General features: G+C 51.7%; 5 protein-coding genes across 5 annotated transcripts; 2 read left to right on the top strand and 3 right to left on the bottom strand.

Moving 5' to 3' along the window:
* Nucleotides 1–2,242: 2,242 nt before the first annotated feature.
* On the bottom strand, nucleotides 2,243–3,182 carry AYO21_10938 (hypothetical protein; the record flags this gene model as incomplete). Its single annotated transcript, XM_022660843.1, has 3 exons — nucleotides 2,243–2,647; nucleotides 2,700–2,941; nucleotides 2,996–3,182. 3 exons carry the CDS (start codon nucleotides 3,180–3,182, stop codon nucleotides 2,243–2,245), a joined length of 834 nt encoding a protein of 277 aa, XP_022506840.1.
* A 2,334-nt stretch (nucleotides 3,183–5,516) lies between these two features.
* Nucleotides 5,517–7,433, top strand: AYO21_10937 (hypothetical protein; the record flags this gene model as incomplete). The annotated part of the gene is made up of 1 exon (XM_022660842.1): nucleotides 5,517–7,433. The coding sequence occupies one exon, from the start codon at nucleotides 5,517–5,519 to the stop codon at nucleotides 7,431–7,433; it is 1,917 nt and encodes a 638-aa protein (XP_022506839.1).
* A 461-nt stretch (nucleotides 7,434–7,894) lies between these two features.
* On the top strand, nucleotides 7,895–9,382 carry AYO21_10936 (hypothetical protein; the record flags this gene model as incomplete). Its single annotated transcript, XM_022660841.1, has 3 exons — nucleotides 7,895–7,911; nucleotides 8,079–8,417; nucleotides 8,515–9,382. 3 exons carry the CDS (start codon nucleotides 7,895–7,897, stop codon nucleotides 9,380–9,382), a joined length of 1,224 nt encoding a protein of 407 aa, XP_022506838.1.
* A 424-nt stretch (nucleotides 9,383–9,806) lies between these two features.
* On the bottom strand, nucleotides 9,807–13,244 carry AYO21_10935 (hypothetical protein; the record flags this gene model as incomplete). The annotated part of the gene is made up of 1 exon (XM_022660840.1): nucleotides 9,807–13,244. One exon carries the CDS (start codon nucleotides 13,242–13,244, stop codon nucleotides 9,807–9,809), a length of 3,438 nt encoding a protein of 1,145 aa, XP_022506837.1.
* A 906-nt stretch (nucleotides 13,245–14,150) lies between these two features.
* AYO21_10934 (hypothetical protein) lies at nucleotides 14,151–17,201 on the bottom strand (the record flags this gene model as incomplete). Its single annotated transcript, XM_022660839.1, has 1 exon — nucleotides 14,151–17,201. One exon carries the CDS (start codon nucleotides 17,199–17,201, stop codon nucleotides 14,151–14,153), a length of 3,051 nt encoding a protein of 1,016 aa, XP_022506836.1.
* Nucleotides 17,202–17,350: the final 149 nt, after the last annotated feature.

Below are 17,350 nucleotides of genomic sequence, written 5' to 3'. Positions count from 1 at the left end.
GAAGGAAGAGGGAAAGGGAGAGCAGCGGGGCGGGAGATGAGGAGGGATACTGTAGTACGTACTTTACGTACTTACGTACCGAGTGCCAACCGAGTGTCTACTGAGAGCTTGCTGTCGCATCTACCTATCACGTCTGTCCACGTACATGTTGCTCGGTGCACGTACATGTACAAGTCCACATCGGGTAACAGGAAGGGTATCAGAGGATGCGGCTCTTTTTCTGTGCCCAACATACCTCGCTATCCAGTTCATACCTAGGTGCAAACCTCGTAGTGTCGACGGACCCAACACCGACCATGCCATGTGCTTACACTGCCTACCCACTCGACCTATGTACCTCCAAGGCTACGAGTATCCGGTCCATAATATCCCATTCGGGTTGACTTGTGCCGCCTCGCTCTCTCACCGTGGCAGACTGGTTGAAAACTCAACCCTCTGGACAAATTATGGTGGCGGCGGTGGTGGTGGTAACGGCGACGAGGGGAAAGGCAAGCGGATGGGCGGGCGGTCGGGCGGCGGCTGGTGGTTGGTGGCTTAGGCCTGGATAGGGAATGGCGAATGGCAAGCGGGAAGCGGCAGGAGAGATAAGAGTAGATGCACAAGCAGAAGGACAAGAGGAAGGGAAAAGGAGAGGGACACGGGAAGGACTAAGGACAAGGGAGTACGAGTTGGGTTACGAGATCTGGTAGGTAGGTAGCTAGAGGGAGGGGAGGGGGGAAAAGCTGAGAGCTGAAAGCTCAGCTGCTCCTCTCTAGCTCAGCCTTACTTTACGAGTACTCGATACAAGCACAAGTACTCCAGCGGCTGTGTTCCACGCTCTGCTCGAGCAGGCATCTCGTAGAACCTCGATCCATTCGCTAGAACGACCACTAGCTGGCTTGCTGGTTTGCTAGGAGACTCCACATCTACAACTACAATTCCCCAAGTACAAGAACAAGGACAAGGACAAGGACAAGTATGTATGGACACGAGCAAACTCGCAAGGAAAATATATCCGCCGGGCCGCAAGCCTTGCAAGCACGGCTGAGTACCGAGTACTTACCTGAGTACCGATGTAGGTAGGGTGAGGGGGTGGTGGCTTTCAATGGCTTACAACCACAACAACCCCACCCGAGTGGCGATTTTCGCAATTGCTGGTCCACGAAATCGACCTGCGACTTGCCTTGCTGGGTATCCAGATGTCCTGATCGAGGTAAGGCACAGATGGTACATGAGCCACGGACGAGTTAGTGGACAAGGTACTCGGTAAGTACCTTGGTGTGCATGGCATGGGGGCGTAAAGAGGAGTTGGAGGAGAGAGGGGAGGGGTCAGGCGTCAGGGGGGGCGTGGATGGTTGGGCTTTGGTTCGCATAGTGTGCGTTTGGTGGCTTGTCTTGTCTTCTCCTAACGCGAGCACGCAAGGCAACAAGGTAGACCGGAAAAGGGGAGTGGGGGTTGGAAAAGGGATTCCAAAGGGTCGAAGTCAGACGTAGCCTAGTACAAGTACAAGTACAAGTCCATGTACATAGACATATTACATCCAGGAGGGGTACATATGGGATACCTACGAGTAAAAGTACAGCTACAGGGGACAAGTACAAGTAGAGAAAAGTCGACAAGGCATATCAATACCCGTAGGATACGAATCCATAGAGTGGTGACGGGGTACACAGCGAGATAGATATACAGAGACGGACAGAGGTACAAGGAGAAAAGGTGGGATAGGATGAGATGGGTGGACAAGGGAGATGGGACAAAAGGCCCAGAGCGACAGTGGCAAATTGCACCAAGAGATACAGTCGGAAACAACACATGTCAAAACGGATAGGCTGGTCGAGACCCTAGACTCGTGCGTCCCTCTTCCCCGACTGGTATAACCGAACGGTGTCACGGCGTCGCTCTCCGTCTGACTGGCTGGGGTGTGAATCCTCTGCCTCTTGGAATCAAGCCTTGTAAAATAAACACTGCGGACTGAGCACCGCTGCATGAGAGACAGACATCAAGCACTGTTCAGGGGTCGATTGATTGCTGTTCATAACTCATCACTGTCTGATTATTTCTTGCCATCTGGGTCTGGGTATCTGTTACAAGATTCAAGAAAAGCAAAACATCCACGGCTCCCATTGTTGGTCCCTTTGAAGCTCCTGGTCACCACTGACTTAAGTTCTCATGCGTGTAGATGCCATGGAGATCAAGCCATATCATCGTCGTTTCCCTCACTAACCCTCAGATATGTTTCCGTTCCTGTTTTTTGTCCACACTTCAGATAGCATGGCCTTGTGTCATGGCAGGATGATGGGCCAAATCTGGCCGGTTGAGTTCAGGGCTCATGGCATATCGCTCACTCTTGGGACTTTGGCTGTACTTGGAGCTGGCTCCACCAGGGCTCTGCGCACTGCGGACTAGAGGTTGATCTTGTGGGAAAGGACTCGAAATGGCTAGGTGCATCTTGGGCGTCTCGGCCATGTTGGCACGATCGGTGTTCTTGCGAGAATAATACGAGGGTAATGAGTCTCGCTTGCCTAGGAAGAACGATCGGTAATGACTTTTGCGGCTCGGCGGTTTTGGAGTGGAAGCCTCGACGTCTGCTTTGTGTGATGCGACCGCGCCGTGGGATCGGACTTGTCGCGCTGTGAGATGCGCCTTGGTGTCTCTGAAAATATAGCTCTGCAAGTTTGGGTCAGTGCCTATCTCTGATTTTCGATGCCCATCTGCTTACTGCAAAGAGGTTGATGAAGCCCATCACAAACACAATGATTCCAGCTGCTATCACCAGCCGCCAGAATGGTAGACCCAGGCTTTCCTGACTGGTGGCGTGTTTGTTGAGATTTCCGAGAAGACTGTTCCCCAGGAAGATCATTGCAAGCCCAAGCATCACAAAACTCGACCGGGCGCTGAATAGAGGCCAATTCTTGGAAAAGAATGACTTGAAAAGAGAGAGTTCGGTGAGGATGAGGAATCCTGACACATCTTAGCACCACAACCCGGCCGCCACGTCACAATCTGGGAACTTACCACTCATGACGACTCGGAGAACGTGCTCGCAGGCATCGAAAAAGAAAAACTTGGACACAATAAAGGTCTTGACCAGCATGACCGAACTTGCCGCGATGACGGCCAAAAGAGCAGTTATGTTCATCGCTCGGATGATGTTGAGCACAATATAGCCAGCGCCGGCCAGGGTTCTGCCGAAGAAGCGCATGTTGCAGTTTGCTTTTGGATTAAGTCGAATGAATACCTATCGTGTAGATTTCGGGAGATGATGATTATTTCCAGGTCAGGGTATCATGAAAATGTTCAGGGTTTGTGTAAGAAAAGATATTTGTAGGCTCAATTAACAGGCTCGAACGCTTTGATGAATAGAACAATAGGATGACAGCAGGCTATTGAACAGCCAGACCATCAATAGAAGTGAATGTACATGGGAAAAGAGGAATAGTGGCCAACACTCGAGGAGGGAGCGGCAGAAATGAATTATTCTTCAGCGGTCTTTTTCCATCTTTTTACCCATTGATCTGGTCTGGAGAGAAATAGGGTCTCAGAGTCACCACCGTCATAAGCGCGAGCGCGAGATGAAGCTGTAGTATCTGGTTCGCATCACTCACGGGAAGGACGTGTCCATTGGTCAAGTTGGTGTGCCGTCGGAGAAGTCTTCAAACTCGGTTTCAGAAACGAAGACGCTCCCACCTGTGGCGTTATCCCGAGAGATCGAGTCAAGTGATGCCCAATTCGGTCCAAAATCATGCAGCTGTTGCAGATGCCATGTCTTCCTCAGGCTGGGGAGAGACGAGGAGAAAGAGTGGCTGAGGTTGAACGACGATTCAGGGTCGGCCAAACCTGAAACGCACTTGAGGGCGCGTTTCCATTTTGGGGACCCTTGACGCCAAGTGCATCTCAGGTATGCGACAACCTTGTATGAGATCTTGGGAGAAGCAGTCCGTCGGCGATCAGAGTAACACTTTACTGACAAAGAGACTGGAGATTGTCGTGTAAGTGAAGTATGTGGAGGTGGGAGGGCGAAACAAAGGTGTCTGGTGTAGGGCTGGCTGCGGATGAGGCCGAGTCGGTGCGCGATTTCTTTTTTCCGAGAAACTGCGGCTCTGTGGGAGGCTCATCTCACTCAGACTTGCGGTCTTCACCAACTAATTTTGCTCTCCCTCTTGCGCTCCCACTCCTTCACCCTCATACTGCTCGCAGCTACTTAGCGACAACGCAACTGCACCGTCTCTTGTATCCAACTCCAACTTAGACCAAAAAGTTGCCTCTGTCTCACCCATCACAGCCATGACTCGAGGAAACCAAAGAGAAAAGGCTCGCGAGAAGAACATCAAGGAACAGTCTGGACAGGTGCGAATTGACACACCTTCAGATTTGCGCCCGGCATTGTCGAATCAAGACCGCGGAGCTGTGTGATGTTGGGCTAACGGGTATCCGATTACAGAAAAAGAAAAATACACAGTCCGGCACCGAGTTTCAGCGGACGAAAGAAGCCCAAGCAGCCATTATGCGAGAAAAACAAGCAAAAGGTGGGCACACAGCGACTTTCCAGCCTATATACACGAGACAACCGACTGACCAGTCTGACAGCGGCAGCTAAAAAGACCGAAGAGGGGTCAGGCAGTGCAAAGAATAAATGACACGGCCTGAAGAAGGGTGGTGCTTCCGCAATATGCTACCTGAGAAGACTGCAAGAGCTTTTTGGCACACCCTTGACGAACTTGAAAGGCTTAGCGAGGAGTTTGTGTGAGGCGCAGGTAGCGAAGAGTGTTTGGAATCTGGAGTTGGCTGTACAGCTGGGCAGCGCTCCCTCATCCTGCGCAGGGTCAATTATCAAACCAGGCAAGGAAACACTTGATGGATTCTCCATGCTCTCTACATATCTAGCCGCATGTTGGCGTATACCAATTCCAAGACGTGATTTATTGTGAGGTATTCATGCATGGGCCCAGTTCGAGTTCGCTCTTCAACACACCGCAACAGAAAGGCAGAGAGATACAGGGTAAGGCTTTTTGCTATCTTGAGAGAATTCCACAAAAAGGTGCATTTGGGCACATCAACTAATCATCATGTGACTGGGACTGTTTCCCCGCCAAGGCCCCAGATATCACAGATTCCAACATTCGTCTCAGGCAGCTCAGCCTCGAGTTGATCGACATATGTGCGGCGACACACCCTTCTACCAAGTGGTCTCTTCATAACGATGCCTTTCTCGACCACCGAGTCGACGGGTCTGAGCCGTCTCAGACAAATGAACAGGAAAAGCTCGTCGCCCAAAAAACAGGCATATACACCCAGATTTGTATCGGAACATCTTGAGGCCCTCTGTCGACTACTGCGGCTCCGTCCACGGGTCTGGGTTTATACTCAGGACGACTGTGAGATTTGCCGTTCTTACTTTCCGTATCTCAATTACAATATAAGTGGAAGTCTTGGGAGACTTGATAATAGTGATTGGGAACAGCATAAACCCGACACACGCCTGACTGAGCCGCGCCAGCAAGACATCTGCTATGGCTGTCGAACATTATGCTTTTTCATGGCTTTCCTCGGCTTCTTACGGGACAAGAAAGGCATTACCGCAGCCAGAAATGTCATGTACAACAGTGAACACAATGCCCGCGGTGCATACATTCATGCATATATCCAAACCACACTGTCTGAGGCGGTGCATATCAAGCTGGAAATCTTCAAGATGCCTGCAGCACGCCAAAGACTGTCTTGGCTCCCGTGCTTGTCTAGCCCTTCCGAACCCGGCCATGATGATGACTTGCCTTTCTTCCTCAAAAACTCCCCTCGGCAGACTCAAATTTCCGCAAACACTGGTTCTCCGGAAGCATTCTCGAGGGTCTTCTCATGGTTCAAAACATGCAATGCCGACCATCCAGCCTGTGGGAATGGCGCTGACGCACCTTTGTTGCCCACACGAGTGATCGATATTACAAAGGCAGATCAGCTAGCATTGGTGGAAAGCAATGGAGCTCGAGGGCATTATCTCTGTCTCAGCCACCGATGGATTGATACAGATCACATGCCACGATGTACCCTGCGCAATATAAGCACTCTCAAAGAAAATATTCCTTGGATTTGGATAACGCCGACTTTTCAGGACGCCATCACGTTTGCCAGGCAGTTTTCAACTTGGCATAGGACCGAATATGCTGACCCGATGCCGATCCGATATATCTGGATCGACAGCCTCTGCATCATTCAGGATAGTGTCGAGGATTGGGAGAAAGAGTCAAAATTGATGGGCTCGGTCTATGAAGGAGCCATTCTGACGGTAGCGGCGGCTACTGGGCAAAATGCATGCTTCTCGGTAGCTGATCCAACCCACAGGGGGTTTTGCGTCTCTGGCATCCAACACGACAAAACCAGAATATACGTGAGAGAGGCCCTAACACACCCCGACTTGAACTGTCCGTCTGTACGATCCCTTACGTCCAAAGCGCCTACGTCTTCGTTGGACTTGCTCACTCGAGGCTGGGTACTGCAAGAGAGACTCTTATCTCGGCGATTTGTCCTTTTTACGCCACTAGAAATCATGTGGGAGTGCCTCGAGAGTTTGAATTGTGAATGTGGGTTTCACCAAATCCCTAGTGCTACGGACCTGGACGTCACGAGAACCGGACCAGCCCTCAACTTTTCTCATGGCTTACAAGCTTGGAGAGAATCAATAGCATTCGACGATCCCAGCCATCAGAATGCAAATATGCCTTTCAAGATCGCGTATCACCGCGCTTTGAGCGGCGGAAGTGCCCAAAGAGAGCGGAATATCCGAAACTGGTGGCGTGCCATGGTTGAAATTCACTCCAACTTGGGTCTGACAAAGGATTCTGATAGAATACCTGCGCTCATAGGACTTGGTAGTCAGGTATCGAGGATCTGTGGTAAGCCGGAACCACGATTCGGGCATTTTCTAGATGGTCTTCCATTGGATTTGGGATGGTGCGTCGCCCCTGCAGACAAGCAAAGACAAATTCCTCTGGATTCTGTACCATCTTGGTCTTGGGCACACAGCATAAATCCGGTTCAGATGCCACGGGAAGCTGCCGACGGTATAAAGGTACACCCGGTATTGTTGCTTGAGCCATCACAACTCCTCCCGACCACGCTGAGACTTCAATGCTCCGTCTTCAAAGGCTTCAGCGACAAATTCAACACCCCCAACTTCCCCTTGACTGGAAGGTACTTTGCGGACAACGCCTCGTCCAGTGCAGTCACGGAACAGGAGCCAAACTATATCCTGCTGGCGTCAATGGAAGAAGACCACACATGGCTTTTCATCCATGTCAAACCTGTCGACCCGGGAAAAACGCAATTTCACCGTCTAGGGCATTTGGAGGTAATGGCACGAGAAGGAAGTTCATCTAACAGAGTCCAAATACCTGATGCCGAAGCTCTGATGCGCGCTTGTTTCATTTCGATTGAAACCATGGAGATTGATTTAGTCTGAAGGTTTACAGTCTCCTATTCAGTAAGTGCTCAGGGAGCGCTCCGTGGCGATCAGCGTGATTCGGATTGGCTTAGATAATGGCTTCAGTTACAACCAGATTAGAGCGACCGTCGCCCACCCTCTGGGATCGGACTGGATTTGAGGAATATGTGTCTATAGCGGGTGTGATATACGTGGAAAAATGCTTAGTCACGACTATAAGGCTACGGCGTTATGATCCAGCCTTGCCAGCGAGTCAAGCACCAGCCTCGTCGGACCTCGGAGCATTGTTGTTCCGTATCTGTTCTTGACACTGCTAGTCTCAAACATCAATATCACCCCTACATACTGACAGACGTAGATACCCACGCCTTGCCATGCACTGGCTACCCAGTCAATAGAAACCGAGACACACTTGGAATCTTGTCTAAACACAATCCCTTTACTCATAGCATGAGTCTCGACTATCCGCCTTCAGAGCCATGACGCTGTGGAGCAGGTAAGCCTCCCACTCTTACAAACACACGTACACCCCCTTCATTCCTCTATCCCTATTCCTTTCCATACCCTCGAAAGGGGTTTTTCGTCACCTCACCGCCCGCGAGAGGGAATAAAAGTCCAGATTGATTAACATATCCACTGGTGGTTTTTGCCTGAGGAAAACAGCATAAAGCCATTCTGGCCTCTCCTGTTCACATTCGTCCTCCCACGCGCCGTCAACTACTACGCCGCCCTCAAGACCGCCTACCGCACCAGACCGCCGCCTCGTCCCCTGCCGAAGCGGACCAGCCGTGGGCTGAATGCGCTGTTCGTGTCGATATGCGTCTTTCTGTACGCGTCGTGGCCGCTAAGAGGCGACATCGCCGACCACAATGTCTTTGTGGCCACGCAGTCGCGGCTGTCGGTGCCGACGGACGTGCTGTTTGAGCGGCTGGCCATGTTGCGCGAGAACGGGGCGCTCTCGGCCGCGGACGAGGCGTTGAGGGCAAAGTTGACTTCACCGGCGTAAGTTTTTTCCCTGTCCTCCCGATTTCACGGAACAAATCATGGGAACGACAAAGAAAATCGTCATCACCTCCGTCTCTACCGCCACTCGATCCAGATTGCCACGGCGAATAAGAATGACGGACGGATTGATGGTGTATGATATGAATTCTAACGACAACGTCTGTGACAGCCTTCGCCAACTCTACCTCCGCTTCGGGCCGTCGACCCTGCGAGACTGCCTGTTCTGCCACCCCGACGACCAAATCTCGTACCTGCTGTACCACCTCCCGACCAACACGGTGCTCCCGCACCTCTTCCACGTTCTGTGCCTGGGCCTCGCGACCTCGGAGACCGTGGGCGGGTACGAAGCGTCGACGTGGCGCCGCGCCGCCGTCTTTGGCGCGCTTGTCCTCGCGGGCGCGGACGTTTTTTTGACCGCGACATACGCGCCGCCCGTGGCGATCAGCACGGTCGCCCCCGCGGGGACGTTCTGGCTCGGCACCACGGCGCGATACCTCGGCCTATGCGCATTTGACATCGCGCTGGCGCTGTGCATCTACGCGTCGGCGACGGGGCGGTTCTACCTCTTCCCCTCCACATCAGCAGGGGGCCCTGGTTCAGCGGACGCGGAACTCGCGCGCCGCCGCACCGACGAGCTCCTCACGCAAGCCAACCTGGCGCTGCAGATGGCCGCGACGAATCTGCGCGCGTACTCGATCGCACGTAACGCTGTGGTGCGCAACCCGGCCCTCAAGGACCGCGACGACGCGTACTGGCGCGCCGTGGTTGCCGTTGAGCGCGAGCGTGAGGGCGAAGGTACGGGTGTCGGTGGTGACGACGTCGACAACGACACTCTCTACGAGGACGAGGAGGTTCAGGCCGCGGTGGCGCGCGCGTACGGTACCGGCGCGATCAATATCGCCAGTGTGAGAAGGGAGGCCGAAGCGTTTGTCCGCCACGCGACGAGGGGGTTGGATGGATGATACTCACGAAAAGAGAGATTAAGATCCATTCGTCTGTTCATCCGTGGTAGATCGGTAGATGGTAAAATGAACTCGATGGATAGATTAGATCATCTACACTAGATGACTGCATGGCTGGTCGATGGTTGACTCTTACAATCGATGTCGATGTGAATCCGCAAACTCTCTTAAAAGAAGAAGAAAAAGCCAGAGTTGAAAATCATAGAGTCTCTTTCTGTTGTGCTCAGTTGACTCGCTCACAAGATACTTACATCCACACATGCCTACCGTTGGTTGTAGGTTGTATGTTGTAGATCTTTGTCACGTCATTCATTCCTCGTTCGTATATACATACAGACATACAGACATGCAGACAGTAGGTATCTATGCATGAAAAGTATGTAAAAGGACAGCCTTCATGGACATGACAATCAGTCCTCAGTCCTCAGTCCTCAGGCTCATCCTTGATGATGATGGCATCGTCATCACTCTTTTCCTTCTTGACAAAGTCCTTCTCGGGCACTCTCCGTCCATCCCGGCCCATGACTTCGGTGGCAAACACGACGGTCTCGACGCCGGCAGGAACGCGCTCCTCCTCGCCCTCGGGCAGGGCATCGACGTCGATTTCCATACCTAGGAGAGACTTGAGAATGACTTCGGCGCCGGCCTTGCTCATGACCATGTTCTTCTCCTTGCACCTCTCGTCGCAGATGCATTCCGTGCAGCCCTCGAGGCAGTGGCACGCCGAGACCCGCGCGACGGCACGTTCGAGAAGGATGTCGATAAACTCGAATGCTTTCGCTGCAATCCCCGAGCCCGCGGGTCCGCCCTTTGCGTCGTAAAACGTCAACCGTGCAGGTCTCTTCCGCTGAGTCTCCTTCTTTGCGAATTCCTTCAGCGCGTTCTTGCATTCGGTTCGCACATCGCCGGGCATGCTGACCACAAACTGTGGCATCAGGGACATCAATGCATGCTCGGCCGCGTGGATTCCTGCCGCAAGATTCAAGCGTTTGTCCTTGAGGATCTGCATCGCCGACTTGGGAATATCCAACCATAGACCTTTGGAGTGGATGATAATCGGTGGGTTGTCCACAGCCACTGCGTCGAGAATCCGACCCTTCTGGTCGACTTTGAAAAACCCAAATACCACGGCGTGGACTTTGATGCGGCCGAAATATGCTTTGGTGAGAGAGTTGGCCGACACCCGACGGACCTGCTCGGTTTCGATTGGATCCACGTCTGTGTAATCTCGTTGCTGCGTAGTCCAGTCCACCTTGACGAGTTGAACCCGGGCAATCTTGCGCTCAGGTGAGAACTCTTTCACGATATATGTCCGACCTTGGTGCAAGAATATTCCCCCATCGTACAGGGTGAAGAAGGCTCTTGAAGCCTCGACTTCTTCAAGGACCACATTACGACCATGTGTGATATCAACCACAGCAAAGTGATTGTCCTCGGTATCTCTGATGGGGACACACCTAGAAGGCAGAGGTCGAAATCTCTCGTTGCAGTGATAGAATCCCAGAGGGTCATACGACAACCGTTCCGTGCATATCTCTGGCAACATCTTGCCTAGGAACTTCTCATCTTCGTCTGCCTTGATGGGCATTTCGAAAGCAGCGCACTGAATGTGCCCTTCCACCACAAGTTCGTTTTGCAGGTCGACCTGGAGCTCACAATTAGGCTTCGTGAAGATCTCGTCGGGATTCTGCATGTAATGTTGATCGACAGCAAAACAGTCACCGACCAGAACAGAAAGCGAGTCTCTGTTCCGTCGACCTGCACGGCCGCTCTGTTGTCTCAGATTGGCGATCGTATATGGGAACCCCATCGTAACCACGGCATCAAGGGATCCAATATCCACGCCCAGCTCCAGGGCCGTGGTAGCAATGATACCCATGAGCTTGCCACCAAACATCTCTGACTCTATTTGCCGACGGTCTTGAGCCGAATATCCGCCACGATAGCCCATGACCAAAGCAGAACATTCTGGTCTCTCGAGGTTTGTGAATTCCGTCTTGACCGCCGCTAGCAGGACTTCGCATTGCTTTCGTACGCGACAAAAGGCAATGGTTCGAACCCCTCGCAAAATGAGTTGGCATATTAACCTCGCTGTCTCTGCAAAAGCGTCACCACGACCTGATGAGGGATCGCCTGGATCTTTATATGGTGTATTCCAACAAATAAACTCCTTCCGGCCAGACGGAGAACCATCAAAATCCGTTAGCTTGACATTTTCCACGCCAAATATGGTCTTCATGTGCTCTTCTGGATTGGCCACTGTTGCAGAGCATGAAATAAACTTGACCTTGCGGTTTCCCACAGCAGCACATATGCGCCGCAGTCGACGCATGATAAAGGCCACATGAGCACCAAACAAACCGTTATACACATGCAACTCGTCCACGACCACGAATTTGAGATTCCGAAGGAATTCTCGCCATCCGCTCTCCTGGGGTAGAATAGTAATGTGTAACATGTCTGGGTTCGTGAAAATAATACGACCTTCATCTCGGATTTGGTTGCGTGCTCGCATGGGCGTGTCGCCATCAAATGTCTCGACAACGACGTCTTCCAAGCCTGGGATGTACTTCAAGAGCTCTTTCATGCTTCTACGCTGGTCCTGGGCGAGAGCCTTGGTGGGGAAAATATAGAGCCCGCGACTTTGGGGATCCTTCTCGAGTTCGTGAAGCATTGGGATCTGATAGATCAGCGATTTGCCTGAGCTGGTTGAGGTAGACACGATTACATGATGACCATCATGCAGGTTATTGATGGCCTCGGCTTGATGCGAGTACAACTGAGTTATCCCCCTGCTGTTATACAGCGCATTCACCAGATTCTGGGACAGCTGAAAATTGAGGTCACCATATATGGCCGGCTGAGGATCGAATACACGATGTCCGTCGGGCACAATCTGTCCAGTATACCACTCGAGCTCGCTAATCTCTTTGACAATGTCCGTTATTGACTTTCGTTCCTTGGGGATCGCTTTTTGCAGTCGATTATCTGGGCCCGGTGTTGCAGGACGACTGGTTGAGGGGTAGGGTAAATACTGCTGTTTAAGGTCCAGTATTTTTCCCACCGGGTCTGTTTGCTCCTCGGCACATTGGTTGAGGAATGTGTTTATGGCTGAAGTGAACTTGGCATTACGCTTTTCGATGAGATTGAGCATCGATTTCTGACTAAAGACAGGCATTTTGAGATCTTCATTGCGTAGTTTCTGGGTCGCTTTGGTGGGTTGCCCCGTCTTGGGGTCGACAACCTGTCTTTTCAGGTCGCCATCCACAAACTCGAACAGAAGAAGTTCTTTGGATGGCTCCGATTTGTCTCTGGGTGCGCTCTCATCCTCTTCCAGAGACCGAAAATGGTCGGCTCTGCCACCTCTGACGCCATCTTCTTCGCCCATAAGTGTTACCATAAGGTGTTCTTCATCCACATAGGCAAAATTGATCGCCCGCGGCAATAACGCCTTGACCTGCGCCACGTCGTCCTCGACCAAGGGCTTTTTGATGTGTCCTTCCACCGCACTCTTGATGTTGTCCCATGTCGTTGCGAAATGCTTCCTGGTGCAGCAAAATGTGTATACGACATTCAAGGCGCGGTGCAACTGGGATAGATACTTGAAGTGGTCCGGCCAAGGTACGTCTGACTCTACCAGACTCGAGGACGAACTAGTTCGGCTCAGGGCAGGTTTCGATGTGCCTTTCGTTCTTCTAGGTTTGGAACCTCCATCATGAGTCTTGGTGGGGACTCTCGTGGTGGCCGCGACGGAGGAAACGAGGCCAGACTCAGTCGGTGTTGACTCCTGGTCTTTGGGAAAGCGTTTCCGCTTGCGATTGACGGGGATGCGAGAAACAGTGGCTGCCTGCAGCTTGGCCATGAGATAATGGCTCAGGCCTTGGGACTTATGGGCCGACCAGATGGATAGTTAGAGGATCAGAACGCAGACAATATCATAGCAGCTTCGACTACTTTGCACTTTGGGGACAATGGACAATGAGCAAAAGTATGCAGACTCAATCTGGCCAATCATGACGTATGCACAACTCGTACGCGCAGTTTGAATGATGCGCGAAGTCAGGTGACAAATTTACCCAATTTGGTTCTTTACTGTCCATATTCGGTATTACTTGGAATGGTCTGTCACCTCAGTCCAGTGCTGAGATACTAGCTAATGTTCTACTCACAATGAATCAGAGTGAGCAGGTGTGCAAATAGTCCTTCTGTCTCCCAGGCCAACGCATACATCTAGAGCTCTTCCTGCGCCATCACAGCTCATTTTTATTTCTGATAACCATGATACCTTAAGACCATTCCCACTAGACCAAACCACATCATTCAGACCTGTATGTCCATAGCAGTGATCCAAGGAGGCTCGTGTCCTGTCCAAGCAAGCAGAACATAAAACCAAGTCCGACCGTAGCAGATGTGACCCAAAGTCCAATTCAGTCGATCTCAGACTGAAGAACTGCAACTAGACCCTTTAGAACATCAGACCCGCTCGTCTTGCAGCTCATGTGTAAGGCACATATGTGCCAATGTCTGAGCAGCCTCGCGTCTGCCAGCAAGTTTGCATATCTGTCGACGACCCTCGTGTCATCGTAGTTGGTATTCGTGATGCGGTTTGCCTCTACTTTCTGAGAGGGCCAGTACTAATACGGAAAGCTCGGTTCGCGCTATCCAAATGTGTTGTTGATGTCGGCTTGATACTGCCAGATCGAGCAGAGATCACTCAGTCGCACGCCAGAGTCCACCAAAACGGGGTTGTGTACTTCCAATTCGAAGGTCAAGAGCGGGGCACATCCCGCACTCCTTCGTTGGTAATACCACTGGCAGCGTTGCGAGCGGCTAAGGGAATGGCAAAGGAAAGGTGTTCGTTTTGAAGGCCGTGCGTAGGCATTGCAGCACCAGCCGGGCCGCGGACATTGTTCGATCCCATGCTTGTGCCAGCTGTGCGGCTAGCATACGGGGCTTCACGGTATTGGCCGTACGACAGATTATTTGCCCGGCGAAGTGGTTGATTTACCTGTCGATGCTCTTGGGCCATACGTGTCACTGGAACAAGACCAGTTGGATTTGGCAAGGTCGCTTGTGCTCTAGCAAAGTTGAAGTCAAGGTTTGAATTGCCAAAACGGCGGTCCTCAATTATTACCTTAGGGATGTTGCTGCGTGCCATCGCGAGGTCCCCAAATGCTGCTGCTGCAGGAACCGGCCTATTGGGAATAGGAGGAATAAGACTCGGTGGGTTGACAGCTGGGTTGAACGGCGCAGTGGGCGGCGCTTGATATTGACCATGCACGAGTGCGTGGCCACCCAGCGGTGGCGGTGGCTGCTGTAGTTGTTCACCCAAACGAGGTGGATGCTGAATAATATTCAGGCGTGCTCGCTGGTAGAGCTCCATCAACTGAGTTAGATGCTCTCTTGAATCATTTGGTTGTGGTCTCTCTGCATGTCTGCGAGCGCGGTCCAATCGATGGACTCCTGCCAGAATATCCTCGAGTTCTCGATCTGGGCGCAGGGCTTGCAAACGATCGACACGAGTTTGCAAGTTGTGAAGGTATGCTTGACGATTATTCAGACGAGCAGCTCGATTATTCAGATCACGAAGGAAGACTTCTGCGGCAGGGTGATTTAGCAAGGCTGAAGGTCGTCGGTTCGCAGGTTTCTCAGTGTCAATGCGCAACTTGGTTTCATCAAGCTCGGCATCAATCTCTTTGGCCTTGGTGATGGCACCTTTTTCTGCCGCATTCGCTTCACGTTCGTGTCGATTGATACCCAGCTCATCATACAGTACACATTTGTCGCCGAAATGGGAATAGGCATTGCTGCCAAGATGTGTTATGTCTGCATTGCAAACATAACACATCCGACAGCCGCATCTGGTGCAAACCATTTTGTTGCATCCAAAGTCCTTGAGAATTTTGGCTTTGCATTTGGGACATGTTCGAATAATGGCTTCTGAGCGGGCCTCTTCCACCAGATGGCGTGCAGACAAGGTCTTGTCGAGAGAATTCTCTTCGCAAGATTTGGGAATATGGCTGTCCTTCCCGCATTTCCTGCAGGTTGCACGAGAACACTCTGGATTCTGGCAAAGGAAGATGGGCTCCTGTCCCACATCCAGGCAAATTGCCTTGTATTCACAGTGTGGACACTGCTCCAGGCCTTCAATGTTGGCAGCCATGATGTCGGCTTGTTGCTTGTTGAGTTCAAGACGATCAAATGTGGTGATCGGGACTGCTCTTCCAACGTCCTCGTGAGAAAGCTCCGCCGTGCAGCCATCACCATCCATACAGCGCATCTCATACTTTAACATGCCAACCTGATTGTCGGCTAGGCCTTCGACACAAGTGAAGCAGAAGAAATGCGGGACATCCGCCATACAAGCGACAATGCGGTTGAGAGGAGTCTCTGAGTCGAAGCAGCACTGGCATTCCATGACTGCCCCAGTCTTGACATGTTCTGCCAAATTCAAAGCTTCAGCTTCCTCCTTAGCCGTCTTGACAGCCTCCTTGATTGCCTCGCGAGCTGAGAACTGCTTCGCCGCCTGCAATTCATTGACTCTATTGGCGTATTCTGCTGGGATGCGGCGGTCCCCTATTGCCAGCTGGTATGTCTGCTCCACCTCAGTTCTTGGCTTAACGTAACGTTTGTATGGTCTGGGTGTGAGCGAGTAATATCGATCCTCTTGTCCCTGGATGGTGACATAGGAGTCGAAGATGGATTTTTTGTCTTCTACCACTTTGGCGATGTAGTGGGTAGGGACATTCACAAAGTGCTTCGCGAGTAGAATGATGGCATCTTTTGTGTACATTTTGTCCTTTGGAAGACCTCTGTCCCAGGTGATGGTAATGCCAGTGCCATCGTTCGCAGCCCCTTTGCAGGTGGTCTTTGAGTGAGCAGGACGTTGTTTAGGATATGCCTGCATCTCTAGGATGTCGGCAATGATTCTTTGGGCAAGGGACGGGGCGCCGGTATCGATCATCTCCTGATCATGTTCGTCGAAATATTGGGGCTGCGGGGGTGCATCTTGAATCTTCTTTTCGACAAAGGTGCGTTCAATGTCTGGAAAGACTTCGATAACACAAGCAAGACACCTCTTTTCAAATGTCTTTTCCCCCTGAACTTCCTCTATCTCGTCATTGCTTGTCTCAGAATCGGAGCCATGGATAATGTAAGGGGTTCGAATTGCTTGCCGCAACTTGAACGCCTTTCTCTCCAGCTTGAGAACCTGTTCTGCGTCCCAGCTATCACACAGCTCTTGGTGTCCGTCAACAGTGCCAAGCACTACCGGGAAGCGCTCGTAACCTGGCCCTCGATACATCTTGAGGTCGAGCCGACCATCGACATAGTACGGTGGCTGTGGCGCTGCTTTCTTCTCGGACTTTGCGTAGTGTTGGGTGCCACTTTTGGCACTGACAGTTGGTTGTTTGGACACGGTAACATATCGTTTGTGTCTGTGATGCCAGAGTTGCAGACCAGAACCAGCTTCATTGCGGCGCGTCGAGATCATGGCATCAGAGGGTGCGTTGACACGACGTTTTCCACGATCTTCAGGCGCAATTTGTGGTGAGTCGTCTAGGGAGGTGCTGGGAGTCCATGTTCTCTTGAGGGCTCGGGGTTCATGAGTTAGACGGCCCTTTACTGCAGATTCCAGCTCGGAGACATCGGCATCACTAGCTGAAGTGGTTGACAAAGCTTTGTTGACTGGGTATCGATGAAGGGATTTCCGCAACTGACGGGGTGGAGCAGCATCAGAGTCATCATCAGAGACTTCGATAATGGTGTCTTTGTTACGGTCTGCCATTCGCGAGAGACGTGGGGGAGACCGGTATGTCATAGTGTGAGCCAAATCTCGACGGTCAGTGGGGATGTCCTCCAGCCTAGTAAATAGATCATTAGCATACAGGATAATGAACATGTATTCAGACTTTGCATGACAGAAGCTATTTGACAGTGTGAAGTCTGTCGCGAATAAGCCGCCTCAAC

This window comes from Fonsecaea monophora (assembly GCF_001642475.1).
Source record: "Fonsecaea monophora strain CBS 269.37 chromosome Unknown Scaff137, whole genome shotgun sequence".
NCBI lineage: Eukaryota > Fungi > Ascomycota > Eurotiomycetes > Chaetothyriales > Herpotrichiellaceae > Fonsecaea > Fonsecaea monophora.
This window is presented reverse-complemented; position numbering and strand designations above follow the sequence as displayed.